Genomic DNA, 15,793 nt, shown 5'->3' with positions numbered 1-15,793 from the left:
TAATCTGTGTAAACAATACATTTAAAAAAATCAGGAAAAGACAAAACCCTGTTGTCTGCTATTGACTTGCACACCTGCATTCTAAAATCAGCAACACAGTAGGTAACAAAGAGTGCTATGAAGAGCAAGCTGAGGACGCAGTGCATACATACAGCTGGGAAGGGGTGTCTTCACCACAGGCTCTGCAACGGCACAGCAGAGTGTCACGGCTACCATGCCAAACCTCAGCCTGAGGAAGAGCTGTACTGCTGATTCCCCACTGCTAAATGCCCCTTCATTAGGGTGTTATACTCAAGGAGACAAATCACAGCGTTATCAAAAATGTGCAAACAATCAATTTGTCATTCAAAGCGAGTCGGGCTGGATTTTGATCAAGCGTGCTGAGCAATCAGAGGTCTTTAAGAAATAAACACTCATTACCCTTGCATTTAAAAACACACCACCTCAGCATCATATCAGCTCCTGGCCTCAGCTTTCCATCATTTATCTCTCAAATGGGAAAAGGACAGAAAACCTTCTATTTCTTTGACAGCAGCATTTTCTCTCTGAAGTACAGACTGCTCAAAGTGATCAACAGCACCTGAAAGCACAGCAACCTTTTCATTGTCTTGGAAGAGTAAAATTAGATTTGGTTTGGTTTTGTCTTTTTTTCCCCAGAAAAATTTCAGCATGCCAGAGGGAAACGAAGCATGAAAAGAAAAGTGGAAAATGAAACTGAAAATCTCCACATTAGATTTTTTTATGGACTACTGATGGTTGTCTTTAGATTTGGCAAAGAGTCCAGACAGCAAAACTCCATGACTGTGGAGTAGAGTAATGTCTGCTATTCCCCACCACCAGTTAAGGGACCTTGTACTAGACACAGCCCAGCACTGGTTAGACCACACCTGTGTCCAGTTCTGGGCTCCTCAATTTAAAAAGGACATTGAGACTCTTGAACGTGTCCAGAGAAGGGCTATGAGGCTGGGGAGTGGCCTCAAGCACAGCCCTGTGAGGAGAGGTTGAGGGAGCTGGGGTTGTTTATCCTGGAGAAGAGGAGGCTCAGGAGAGACCTTATTGCTGTCTACAACTACCCGAAGGAAGGTTGTAGCCAGGAGGGGGCTGGTCTCTTCTCCCAGGCAACCAGCACCAGAACAAGAGGACACAGTCTCAAGCTGTGCCAGGGGAAGTTTAGGCTGGAGGTAAGGAGAAAGTTCTTCCCAGAAAGAGTAATTGGTCATTGGAATGTGCTGCCCAGGGAGGTGGTGAAGTCACCATCCCTGGAGGTGTTCAAGAGGGGACTGGTCGTGGCACTTGGAGCCATGGTTTAGTAGTCATGAGGTGTTGGGTGACAGGTTGGACTTGATGATCTTTGATGTCTTTTCCAACCATATTGATTCTATCATTCTATGATACATCATACCACTAAGCAGAAAGCCAGTGGGGTACATAGAACTGCAGAGTAGAAATCCTCCTCTTTTCTGTGCAAAGAAAGAAAAAAAATTCCAGTTCAGAAAAATAAAAAAGTTGGAGGCATGTTAGAAAACGTAGTTCCTGAGTCCAGCTTCTGTTCCTCCTTCCAAGATTCGACTGCAATGATATTTGAATGTGTCGTACAACAAATTCATTTCAGTCTGAACAAAGGCCCTATATACTATCACACTTGCATAAAGAGCAGCATTCAAATATCATCATTCACTGCCCAGAGAAGAGTCCTCTGGCTGACTTTCTAACAAAAACTTGAGAGAGGTGTCTGTTATCTCAGACTATTTATTGCAGCCACACGAGCGCTCGCTGGTTGGAGGCCTTCCCCCTGCGCTAAGGCTGGCACAAAGCACTGACAGCCACCAAACATCCCAAATTCCATCTTCAAAATGTGATTCAGAGAGCCCAATCACCTTCCAGTTGTGGTACGTGACACAGAAACCAAATAGATACCACCCCCCTCCTCACCCTTTCACCCACAGGCACAAACACACTGTACCTCCTGGTAATACATAACAATTAAAAGGAATCCTTGCTGCACTCGCTGTGTGCACTGTGTCACATACGGTGAAGCCTCTAATAAATGAAATTGAGTTTGAAGATGAAAAACATGCCTCACAAAAGCGATGGAACAGGCTGTATTAAGGGTATTATTAGGGAAGAATGCTTGGGAATAAATGGCACTGCCAGTTAGTTCTTTCCTGCTAAAAGGGGTTGCAAATAATTACAATAATCAGTTACTACCCTGCTGCTCACCCCGTGACAGGGGATCTGGCTCTCCTCTGCTCCCCTGGCATTTGCTGCTGCTGGCCATTCTGATGAGTTTCACAGGCTCTCAGGTGCCTTCCTCTCCCTTCTTGCTTTCAGTCCTTCCCTCCCTCTTCTCCTGGGCACTCCAGCCCAGCTGTCTCCTACCCCCTTACCCTATAAGCACCTGCAAGGACATTTTCAAAACTTTAGTTAGAAAAGGAACAGGAGGAGTTAATTGTGAGGATGGTGGGTGGCTAGAGGGGGGCAGAGAGCAAGGGGGCAACTCTTCTTTTTCAGAATGTTATATATAGCATTGGTTAATTATTTATGACTTTAGGGTAACTACAGCCCTGAATTCTGGGACTGAGCTATCCTGCAGGATATATGGAAGGGCTGGGAGGTGGTTATAGAAAACCATACAACAAAGTGCTGGGAGAAAAGTGGTCTCCTTAAGCTTGAGTGTCTCTGGTAGGCTTCTATCAGTGCTTCTACCCATGCTCAAGACAAGCCAAAGAAGTAATTTCCCAGCCAGAGCTCAGCAGTCACCAGAGCACAGAAAATGTGTCCAATTTTAATAGTACAGCTTTTTCCTTCTTTGACTAAAATGCCACTAAAAGAATATCAATCTAACCCTCAGCTAGATGGCTTTCATGCACTAGGAAGATGATCCAAAAGAATCAAAGATCCACAGTACTTGGCTTGTGCTGTCTGCATGGTCCAAGGGAAGGAAAAACAGGAGGGGAGGAAAAAAACACATCAGGAGCATTTGGAGCTGTGGACTAGAGGGGAGCAGAGAATATAGATGCGGTCAAATTGGCTTGGGGACCATGCCAAATCCATGACCATCCCAAGGAAGATGAGAGAGGAGACAATGCCTAGCAATAAATACACATGCTGGCTTTTAAACATCTTCAGATTACCTCCTGCCGTGCCTCTGTCTGACCAGTCACGCAGACCTCCGCTCTTAGGGCTGTAGGTTGCCTAGCACGTAACTAAAAGCATATTTAGTGCCACTTGTTTAGATGTACTCTTCACATAAATGGGCAGCAAAGGGCTGAAGTGTGCTCCACCCAAGTTTTGTAGAGCTAGTGTTTTTTGTGGAGGGTATTTTCTTTTAATACATTTCACACAAAAGAATTAAAATCAAAAGCTGCTACAAGGGTTGAATGCCTTTGTGACTACAGACAGATGCCAGAAATAGAGAAGAAAACACTCCTGCTTGTACTGTGATAAAGAAAACAAATTAATTGGATCAAAAACTAAGATACAGAAGACAAAGGTTAAGATGAAAAGTCAATGTGCAGTATCTCTTGAGGCTAGCAGAGGGCCATATCTGCACCAGTTTATTACATTTTTAACTACAAGGGAGAGGGTGACCAGAGAGGTGACAAAATCTACTATACACAACATTTCCCAGGTAAATTAAGTTCAAGCCCAGGGCTGAATGAGGGACACGAGAAATCCCTATTCCACTAAAAAAAAAACAAAAAGAAAAGAAAAAAGACAATGATTGGAGAAATGCAAAGTGAGATATTATGTTTTCAGAATGTGTGACAAAGCAGGGGAGAAGATCTCACTCATCCACATCATTGTCAAGTTCTAAATTCCCTGTGTCAGTTCAGGTAACAGATGGATTTTTTTAGGGATTCTTGACCTACACTAAAACTACCACACCAACCCTCCTATGCAACATGACACACTGATCAAATAGCAGTATAATACTGATATGCAGGAGGAACAGGATGGAGTAATATACAGGAAACAACCTATAAACCAGTGGCTTCTTTGATCCTTTTTTTTTTTCTAATGTCTTTATCCAGTTCTCTTTAATATGTTTGGAAATTATTTGAACAAGGTGATCTGGGGCGCATTCAGTAAGTTGGCAGACAACATCAAGTTGGACAGATATGCTAATCTCCTTGAGAGTAAGAAGGTTCTACAGAGAGATCTAAACAGGCCAGACTGATGGACTGACACCAAAGGGATGAGGTTCAACAAGGCCAAGCCTGGGTCCTGCACTTTGGTCACAACAACCACTACAGGCTTGGGGCAGAGTGGCTGGAAAGCTGCCCAGTGGAAAATGACCTGGGGGTGTCAGTAAACAGCTGGCTGAACATGAGCTAGCATATTCCCAGGTAGTCAAGAAGGCAAACAGCATCCGTGCCTGGCCTGTATCAGCAATAGTGTGATCAGCAGGAGTAGGGCAGTGATCATTCCCCTATACTGCACAGAATTGCCTAGATTGGAAATGTCCTTTAAGATCATTGAGTCCAATCATTAACCTAACACTGACAAGCCCTTGGTTAAGCTATATCCCTAAGCACCACATTTACTACTTGGCACTGATGAGGGCACACCTTCAATCATGGGTTCAGTTTTGGGCTCCTCACTAAATTGAAATGCTGGAGCATGTCCAAAGAAAGGCACCAAAGCTGGTAAAAAGTCTAAAGCACAAGTCTTATGAGGAGCAGCTGAGGGAACTAGGGTTGTTTAGTCTGCAGAAAATGAGGCACAGGGGAGACCTTTTCCTTCTCTACAACTACCTATAAGGAGGCTGTAGCAAGGAGGGATCAGCCTGTTCTCCCAAGTAACAACAGATAGGACGAAAGCAAATGGCCTCAAGTTGTGGTAGAGGAGGTTTAGGTTTTATACCAGATGAAAAATTTCTTTACCATAAGGGTTGTCAAGCCCTGGGAACAGGCTGCCCAGGGAAGCAGTTGAGTCACCATCCCTAGAGGTATTTAAAGGACGTGTAGATGTGGCACTTAGGGACATAGTGCCGTGGTGTACTTGGCAGTGCTGAGTTTACAGTGGGATTCGATGACTTTAAACTCTTTTCCAGTCTAAATGATGCCATAATTCTATGATCCAGAAGACAGGCCACAGCAATGCTTTCAACAGAGCAACTACTGAACTGAGAGAGTACTGAGAAGTGCGTAATGAAAACAACTGACAAGAGTTTAATTAGAAGAGCAAGCAAAAAAATGGAGAGCTTTTATCTTAGAAAAGAAGTGACTATCCAAATCTCATTTTACTTGTTATTTTTGAACAGGGAGGTTTGTGTGCTCCCAGTGAGAGTATGTGATAACAAATGGGTTTTCTTGCCCTGAGAAAATGGAGGAGAGAAAAAAGAGAAAGAAAAAAAAATATCAAGACTAAAGATAAAGGAAATATTTGTCGCTACGCTTGGTGTTTGAACAGCTGCAGGCTGCCTCTGTGGCCAAAACATGCAGAGAGAGATCTGTTGCTTATATAGATAGGGATATCCAGAGTTACAGTAGTTAATAACAATTCAGAATAATACCTATACTTGAGGCTCTACTAACTTCTTCTGGAATGTGTGAGGCTGTTCTGTGCTGCAGATGGATGCTGCTGCAGGTACACCAACATCAGACTGAGCCTTGAAATCACCGTATTTTATCTCCACCTCACCTGGGTGAATTCAGCATTGATGAAAGGTGTCAGGAGGAAATATTTATTTACTTAGTCCTTAAAAGCAGTGCAACAAGGGAAAGAAGCAATGCAAGTCGTTCTCTGCTGGGGGGCTCATGGTGCACCTGGGCTGAGCGTTCAGAGTTGAAAGCAAAAGATCCCTCTTGACTTTGCAAGGGACATTATTACTGAACCTGGAGCAAACACAAGTCTATGGATAGGCTCCAAAAGGCCCAAACAAGGTCCTTTCAAATGCTTGTCACTGAGCATGACACGTGGTATATTAGTTTGGTAGTTTATTAACAATTTGAAGTGCAGGAAAAGTGTTCAGCTTGAATGTTTCATGGCAGTCTTTCTTCTAGTAGGTCTCTCCTTTCTCTGAGCAGCAACGCAGTGATGAGAGAGAAAGATCTACTCAAGGACAAATCCTCTTGTTTTACAAACTGTTCCAAGGTAAGAACTTAAGTCTTTCACCACAAATCCACAAAAAAATAAATAAGAAGTTCACCTGAATGGCTGAAAAGAGACAGTATCTGGATACAACAATACTAATTGCTATGCTTTTCTGATCCATGCACTTCTTCTGAGCCTTTCTATTTAGCTTAAGACATTGAAGCGCACAGCTACAATACCCATGTTAATAACACATCAGAGAGTTAAGATTTGAGCATTTATGCAGCTATTTATCAAGAGATCCACAGCACCTGAACAAAGCCACAATATTTACAGTTAACGGCGGACTAATGTGAATAGATTCCACGCTGACAAGCACAGCCTGAAAGCTCAGAGAGGTTCTTTGTCTTAATCATTGGTTCATACACAATCATACATAATAAAACACCTATTCCAGTCTCAACCTGATTTATTGCTTCCCTCTTTCCTCCCACCTCCATAATTACTCATCAAACACTCACTGTCTTCTATTACCACCTCAGACAACACCTCAAACACTTCAGCTCTCCCCAAACTTGCTACATTGATTATCTGACTTGGACATCATTATTTTCTACACAGTTCTCATACAGCTTCAGAATATCTGTTCATGCAGTTTCATTTCAGTGGTTCTGAAAGCAAAAATGAAGCAGTTTGTCAGGCAGAACTATCAATCAGGCACAAAGCCTAGAGAAGAGAGGTATGAACACACATCTACATACACAAATATGTATTTCTGTATATATACAGACATCCATGCCCATTTATTTCAATAGTGCCTTACATCTAGGACATCACAGAGGAAGATGTGGAAAGGTTCTAGTATTGGTTCACATTGGTTTTGAATCAATCCTGTTTTATTAACTCTGAGCAATCAAAGTGGTTCTGATTGCGTTCACAGCATGTACAAGGCCAGTTGCTTCCCACCAGCCTGTAAAGCCTCAAGTACCCAAGAAGACCACGTATCATACCAATGTTCAGCAAGTTGCTCTGCAATCAAAGGCTATCTCTGCAGATGTTCCTCAATCTTAGGCATTTAATGTGGCTGCACTAATGTGACTATTTCTCTAGGGTATTTAGTATGTTTAAGGGATAGAAAACGATGCAGGCTCCTCTAGAAGCCACCTCAGAAAGTTCTTTCTCCATATCACTCCTGTACCTTTGTTGGATGCAAATGTGAGCTACAAAGTCCAGGTACCTGAAATAAGGACCAAAACTTAACATGTTTTGTACATCTTTCTAAATAAAGAATCTGGAGGAACCTTAAGTCTTCCAGGTCTAACTGGAGATGACAAAACAGACATTATATATATCTCTATTTGGGCTTATTTATTGATTTATTATTAAAGCTTCTTTCTTTCCCCAGACCTTTGGTAATTACACAGGTACCATCTCCTCAGACTATGAGAAAAATCACTGCCATGAAATGAATGCCAGAAACTAGTCTGGAAGGAAAAATAACAACCTGAAAAGTCCTTTTTCATGTTGTAAAAACAGCAGTTGATTCCTCCCAGCACAAACTTAATAAAGCTTAAACATTCCTGTATTTAATTTTTAAATAGGTTTGTTGTTGTTTTGTTTTGGTTTTTTTTTTCCAATAGCTTGGACAGATTTATCTAAAGGAAATGACAGGGTTTTATTTTACCTTACCAAATACTGATTTTGAGAGAAAATGCTTTGAAAATAAGAACCTTTCAGCGTGTCCCAAGTAGGGTATTTAGTTTAAAAGAAAAAGAAAATACTAGTGGTTGAGACTCTCATTTTGAAATTGATTTTATAATCATTTTACTTTATTTATAAGGTTTGGTTTTTTTTTCTTAAGTGTTTGTCTTCTTATGCATTCAGCACTCACATTGAGCTCTGCTCTACAAAAGAACACACTATTTAAACTCAGATTTCTCCTTACTACTTACTGACTAGTCAATAATCCATTTTAGTAATGGAATACATAAATTACATTAAAGATTCTACAATCACCAGAGATGTGAGTCAACTACACTCTAGTCCACTGCTACGCCTTCTCTAAGCCAGTGACATACCTGACATCATAGAGCCTTCAATCCACTCTAAGTCACGCATTCATAAAGCTTGACTTCATCAAATGCATCTTTAATTTAGACACCATGACCTAAAGACAGGCTTTTCAAACATGCTATTTGCAGCTGTTTTCCTAGAAATTGTTACAAGTATTTGAATGAAGCTTGTAGTTCCTCAATCAGCTGGCATTTCTAAGCTCTCTCAACTATTTCTTTAGCTCTCCTAAAGGGTAACTGACAACCCAATAACGTCAATGTCGATCCATTGATCACATAATTTTCATAATGCTGGGGATGTAAACTTTCTAATATTTTCTTTCTTTTTTTCTTTCTCCCCAATTTATTTCATTTTTTTCTGCAATAGCACTGCTGCATCTACAACTGCACCATAGTATCATAGTATCATAGTATCATTCAGGGTTGGAAGGGGACCACAAGGATCATCTAGTTCCAAACCCCCTGCCATGGGCAGGGACACCCCACACTAGACCAGGCTGGCCAGAGTCTCATCCAGCCTGGTCTCAAACACCCCCAGGGATGGGGCCTCGACCACCTCCCTGGACAACCCATTCCAGGGTTTCACCACTCTCATGGTGAAGAACCTCCTCCTCACATCTAGCCTGAACTTCCCCACCTCCCACCTTCATTCCATTCCCCCTAGTCCTATCACCACCTGCCAAGACAGTCATGGTGACCACAGTAGTAAAGCAAGAAAGTACACGAGGGTCTTGAGTTTGTAGCTAAGGGAAATGAGATCCTGAGCCATAGGGACACAGTGGTTGTTGCCTCAAGGACCAGCCAAAATTCAAGTCTTAGCATGTAACTGTGGTTAAGTCAATGATGATGCTAACAAAGTTTATAAACTGACTTTTTTCCCCCATCTGTAAAATCAAGACAAGAGGACTGAGAAGACAGATGAGTAAAAATCTCATGTCTGAGGGTCGATAGGAGCTAAAGAAGAAGGAAACTATTTAACGTGTATGCCAAGTCAGTTTTGAATAAAAAAGCAAAGCTGAAGCTATCCCAGGCCTTCTAAACCACCAAAATGTTTCCTGTACTGAGTGCCTGTGGCACACAGTTATCTCAAACTCAAGTTCTTATCTTTCATTGCAAATCATGATTAAGTCTCTCAGTCATTTCCTCTGGAGCACCAGGCCATTCTTCACTGTTTTACCCTTCTAAGGGATTTCACTGATTTTTTGTTTTTCCATTCATGCAAAAATGGTTCAAAGGCACAAGAGGAGACTGATGCCATTTCAAAGGCTCCATGCTATCCTCACTCTCTCAAAGAATCCAAAGCAAGCTTTTTTCTCCAGTAAGTGCAGAATTGGCATATCACTGTTTTGATTCTCTGCTTTGATGACCTGAACAGAATTAACAAGTCACTTTCCAGTTTTGTTTTTTCAGTGTTTTTCACTCTTTTATTTACATCCCTTTTTAAAAAAAAGGTATTGTTATGAATCTCTGATGGTATTTCAGGTTTCTGCTTTGTTTTCAGCTTACTGCCCCTGCTCCAAAGCAAGTGATTCAGCCACACTGGTTGTGAAGTCTCCAAAGAGCTTTTGTAATTGTCTGTGCTCCTCTGGAGTGAACTCTACTATCTCAACATGTTGGCCAATTTTCTTCTCTAGCTCTTCTTCAGAATAAACACTGACACTACTCTGTTCTTAATATATTCCTCTTTTTATCTAATTTGGCCTGCCTACGCTTTAATCTAACTGTATCTATTGTTCAATTCCCTGCAGTACTTGAGATTTGGACTGTTATTAAATTGTGGTCAGTACTACTCTGTTAAACAGTCACTTCATTTGACCGTAATACTTATGCAAAATGAAATATAAACCACTATCCCATCTAGTTACAGAATGAGCCAGTCCTTCCATTTCTGAATTGCTTTAGTGCAGTAGTCAACATTAAATGAAAATTCAACTTAATATTGTTCTCCCTGGCCTAATAGCTAAGCCATCTTCTCCAGCATTTCAAGGAACACTCATTATTCTTATTCAGAGGCCAGCACATTTTTCCTCTAAATCTCCTTTTCTTCTAGCTCTTCAGTGGCCTGCTGCACTAACTCAACACATCAACTATTTCAAGAATTTTTGTCCACCCACCATCACTGCTGGCCCTTTGCCATAACATGATGTGCCTTTATTTTCAGTCACTATGAAAACATTCATTGATATTAGTAGTATTATTATTTACTGTTAATACTCTATGGTCAAACTTTAATTGACTTTAATCCATTGTCTCACCAAGTTGTTTACCTTTGCAAATCTCTTGTGATAGCAATATCTTTTCATTACTGCAATAACAGATTTATGGGAAGGTCTTCCCTCCTTTCTGTGCCAGGACCACACAAATAAACTTGCACATGGTATGCTGGAGCAGCTGTAGAATTCCTCCCATTTAAAGCAATCCTGCAGCTGGCCCTGACATTAACTATATTTTCATAAAGACTATCCAGCATTACATTTACTCTGCTCACAGAGAGCCAGACTATCTTCTGGAGCCAGACAGCTCCATTTCATCCCTTCACCTTTATGGCAGGGCTTTATACTTCCAGCCATCACTATTTTATCTTTCAGTGCCTCTATGAGAGAGAGAGTGAGCTGCACCTCACATAGCTGGCAGTTATCTGCGGGTGGAGGAGTTGTGAAGTGCCTTAATCCACCACAGGTGCACAGATATCTTTGCTAGCTCCATGAGCACTCATCTCCAAGCTGGAAGCACTGAAAGCATGGGTGGGAAAACATGTCAGCAGTCTCATCACCAGCCAGCAGAGCTCCAGTGTGATTTTTTATCTCTGGCATGGCACTTTTTCCCCTTTTAGCTGACAAGAGGCTCTGGTACAGGGACGTTGAGAGGACACATAACCTGGTGGTTGGGGTCAGACCCAAAGACAGCCCTCAGGTAGCCAGAGCTCCATGAACCAGGCTTCCTTAGTGCTGCATCATCCACACTATGCATTAATGACACCAATGTTGAGCTTTTTATTGCTTGAGTGAAAATGTTCTAACACCATTGTTCCCAGGACTTCTAAGACTGTAGGGAGAGAGACTGAGCAGAAAGGCCTGAAGCCACCAGCAGGGAATGGTGGGACTACCCTTGGACCAGTCCCCAGACCATTTAGATCAGAAAAAGCCACCTACACTTTTCAAAACCACAACCAGCATCATGATGTAGTAAGGAGCGCTGCATTTGCTGATTCACGCAGAGATTTTGATCAGTATCATTAAAAAAAAGCCCCCCAACAATCAAACCCACAAAAAACAGGGTAAAGAAGAGCTTACCTGGATCACTAAGAAATTCCTCTGAGGTGTTCCACGTCCTACCATCCAAGTACAACGTGCCATTAGTGAAGTTAAACTTAGTGTAGTCCCTGACACACTTGTGTCGCAAGTTGCCCATGAAGAGCTGGAGGCCTATGAGGGCAAAGACACTCAAGCAGAAAACGGTCAGGATCATCACATCAGCAAGTTTCTTAACAGACTGGATAAGTGCCCCTACAATGGTCTTCAGTCCTAGGGAGATAAAAGCCAAGAGTTTACAGACTGAGAGGCTGAAACATGTCTATAGAGAGATGCTTCTGATGATGAAAATCTCCAGGATAAGGAGTATCAGAAGGGTTTCTACTACATGTTTGAAACAAGAGACAAGTGACCATTATGAATGGTTAGTGTGGTATACTGTTTTCTAGACAAAAGTCTTGTTACTGCTTTTACACAAAAACTGGTTTAAAAATGGGGGGAAAGATCTTGATGAAGGAACAGTGAGACACAAAAAAATAATGGATAAAGAAAATATGGAATGTCTTTTAGATTTTCATGGAGGTGAAGTAAAGTTGGTTAAGCCTACATCCCATTGAGTTTTGAGAATGTGAATTAGTTTTACATCACTCAGGTGATTCTGATAACTTTATCCCTCACATAAACAGATGAAGAGGTATGGAAATGTTATTTATTCCCTGATTACTTTACATATTTTAGTGCCAAATCCACCTCACTGTCCTCTGCTGTAGAATTCCTCTGGCTTCCATTCATTTGCTTAAAACAACAAGAATTTAGGATTAGAAATAAGCCAAATAATATGGGCAATCACATAAACTGAGGGGAAACTACTTGAGCAAAACAACCTGAAGCTCCAGCAATACTTGCCTCAAGTCAGTAACTGTATATTGTGCTGCCAATGCAGATAAACCAGCTTATTACGAACAGCAAAGGCTCGGGTCACACAAATTAGCTTCTGTGTTATTTCACCCTGTCAGGCTAGCTTCAGTTCATTATTCTTTAAATACACAGATATAAATAATTATATACATTTCTCCAAAGATATTACCTGCTTTTAAAGTGCTCCTGGAGATTAGCACTATTTAGGCTGATTGAATATCACATGAATGTGGCAAACCCCACTCTTTTCAGAAAAGACCCCTCTTCTAAACTTCTGTGCAGTGGTTGAATGTTAGTATCAGCTGCACAATGGTAGCAATTTCGGTGTTTGTTTCCCATTTATATTTAACTAATACCCAATAAGCAGTAATCAGTGCTCCTGATAATCACTATCGCCAGTATGACAGCAGTAAGAGAAACTGTTAAATGGGGAAAAAAGAAAATGCAAAGAGGAAACAGGAGGAATTCTCCTGGGCAAAACGCAGAAGCACATTGATTTTCTCACTGAATATGATCATACACATTAAATCTCAGTTCCCTGGAATTCTACCCCAAGAGTTTGGCAGCCACAAAGGCTCAGCTACTGCTGTATAATTTAAAATAATATGAAAATGTACTTGAGGACACATACGAAAGTAAAATGTGGTTTTGGTCTTGCTTAACATTCTGCAGTTAAAATAAGGGGGAATCACAGTTTCTCACAGGAGGATAAGCTGCTAGAATGGCCTGCAGGGCCAGCAGGCCCTGTATCCAGCAGCCTACAATATACCACTCCTGCACAGGGTATTGCCATTAGGTTAATCTGTGAATGATATTAACATTTATAAAGCCGCCATTTAACCAAAAGGGTCTGACCCACCTGGTGGTGAGTGACCCCCCACCCCACCCTTTTCTCCACTAAATTCTTTGCTTGACTTTTTATAGCTGATTTGTGGCATGGTAAAGAGGGAGAAGCTAGACAGCTCCACGTTCTACTCAAAAATACAGCAAGAAATATTGCAGTAAAAAGATTAGGCAAAAGCTGGGGTTTTGACACTATCTGCACTCCTCACCAGAAAAATGATTTTACAAATGAGGTCAGTTCTATTCAGCTACCTAGAAAAAGGCCACCTTTGAACATCTGAGTTCATCTGTAGATGTGGTTACCTATTTTGATGCCTACAAAGAAAGCATAGCTCTTCTGATAACTTAGCCTTGGGTGAACCTGAACTAGAAGTAGCTTTAGCTGTAGCCCAATTCTGGAGGACTCCCTGGAATCTCACCCTTATCCAGTGTTAAGCTATAAGACCTTTAAGACTTCCAGGTCTTAAATAGGAAGTGAGGTGAGGAAAAAGAAATATAAATGTTAATACAATAGGATTTATTTATTTTCTTTCTTAAATCTGATATTCTGAAATGCTTTCAACAGCTCTCATCATTGGCTGTCCTTCGAATGCGAAGACACCGCTTCCCTGAAGCTGGTGAAACTTGGGAGGTCCAAATGCAAACCAATTCTTGAGAAAGGGGAAAAAAGCCAAATTACAAATTCTTCTACTTCAGTAACCTCTGTGAAATCCCAGAGGCATATTTATTTATTTGTAATACAAATACAAGCTTGGAGCCTGTATCTGTATCATCTAAGTACACTAATTAATCTTACTCATATGGGCAAGGACGATGAGAGTCCTAATGTGAACAGGGATAATATTAGGAAACAAGACCTACAAAATTCTAATCACCCATACAGACTGTCTGTTTCCAAATTCAGGCCTCATTACTCTCAATTTCAAGGTTGTTTCATGAAACAGGCTTTTCTCAGTTTACTTATTGGGCTTTCAAATAGAATAGCAATCATGTATTAGTTTTACAACTTCATTCCTCACAGGTATCAAATAATTGCTGTATGAGAAAGCTCTTTGCTTTATTTTTTGTTGGTGGTGGTGGTTTGGGGTTTTGTTTTGGGTTTTGTTTGTTTAATAGCATACAGGCTTCTGAACAGTCTGAGAAAAGCACACTTTTGTAATACAATTGCTGTAATTAAATATAATTTAAAAATAACTTGCACTCTGCCTCCTGGACCTTTGTTAAGACTTTCCACAAAACCCATTTGGGGAGTAGTATATTTACAGTCTAACTGCCCAGAAAAATAAGCAGCATCCATCAAGTTGCTTGGCACAACTCACTGCTAAGCAAAGTGTTTAAATCACCATTCATTTAAACTTTCTATGTCCCATAAATTTAAGATCTGAGGGGAAATAAGGATACCCAGAACCTCTTACAGGTGCTCTGAGTGACTCCCGTATATTGTGAAAGCAATGCTGGATGTATTCAAATTTAGAGCACTGTTAAACCTTCCAGATAAATAATCCTCCTTTGAAATAGTGCCAATGACAGCACTGCAATATAGCTTAACAGAAGGTACTATTTATGGGGCATTAAAGGCATTTATTTACTTCTTGCAAGTCAAACATCAAACCAGGCAGCATGCAGAAAATGAGGATCTGATCCAAAGCTGAGTACCCCTGTTAGTGACAATGGCTCTACAGATTACTCCCTATGGAGTAATCGATACAGGATTTTCCTGAATTACTTCATTCTTTCCACACTTCTGGGCCAAATCCTGCTGGCATGACATGAAAAACACCACAAGATCCAAAACCAGTGGAATAAGGGCTGTATAGGGAGCCTGACACCTGCAGAAAGCAAGAAGGATTTGGCCCAAACATTCCTGTTAATGGAAGTAGAAATTACCACATTCAGAGGTTTATCAAATAATCAGTTGTCAAATGCAAATCAGAAACGAGAAGGAAAAAAAATATGCAAGCAACACCAAACAATGAGCAATGGCAAGAACCCACAGCACCATCAATCCCTTCTATGAGATGTGAGAACGTATTAGCATAATTCAGTATGACATCCATACCAGATGTTGGCAATCACCTACAGAACATCAGACACTTTCATGCACAGTCTGGAAATGAACAGGGAGAAAAAGGAGGGGGCCAAAAAAAAAAGGGGAATAAAAAGAGTGTGACCTGCACCATGTTTGTCCTCACTTAGCCTTCTGCCTGGCAATACATGTGTCTGCATGAGTCACGTGCATGTAGGGAGAGAAGTTCACTCTTGCTGAACATATTTTGTCATGGCAAACTTCAATGGCTGTCAGCATCTTTTCATGGAAACATGACTGCCAGGCCTGTCTTCCAGGCAAACACAAGCATGTCACATATGTCTCACCTTAGGGAAAGTTACTTCTTGAGAGTTACTTCTTGAGTTAAGTGATTTGCCCACCAGGAGAATAACATTTATCTCTTTGCAGGAGGACTTCAGTGAGACTAAAGCAGTGAACAAGGGTCAGTCTCCTCTAGACAGTCTTAATTCTTGTGCTCTGAGTTCTGTTCTGGCTATCAGTAAAGTACTGGATAACATTCACAGCACTATTTATAGCCTTTAGACTCACACTAACTTAAAAGAGAGCTGGATCAGGCCCCAAAGTGCCTTGGCCCAATTTCCTATGAGGTCACCTTTTGCCAG

The 15,793-nt window shown here is 41.1% G+C and overlaps 1 protein-coding gene across 2 annotated transcripts in view; it reads right to left on the bottom strand.

The window, feature by feature from the left end:
• The window catches only part of LOC137444863 (sodium channel protein type 5 subunit alpha-like), a 227,243-nt gene that overhangs the window by 145,032 nt on the left and 66,418 nt on the right, over positions 1-15,793 (bottom strand). For both annotated transcript variants that reach the window (XM_068145943.1, XM_068145942.1), the window contains exon 7: positions 11,405-11,635. In XM_068145943.1, the coding sequence (XP_068002044.1) occupies positions 11,405-11,635 (231 nt within the window). The remainder of the gene's footprint in view (positions 1-11,404; positions 11,636-15,793) is intronic.

This window comes from Melanerpes formicivorus, unplaced genomic scaffold, assembly GCF_026170545.1.
Source record: "Melanerpes formicivorus ecotype bairdi unplaced genomic scaffold, bMelFor1.0.p_v2 SCAF_13, whole genome shotgun sequence".
Taxonomy (NCBI): Eukaryota; Metazoa; Chordata; class Aves; order Piciformes; family Picidae; genus Melanerpes; species Melanerpes formicivorus.
Note: the sequence above shows the minus strand (reverse complement) of the source record. Positions and strands in the feature narration are given on the sequence as shown.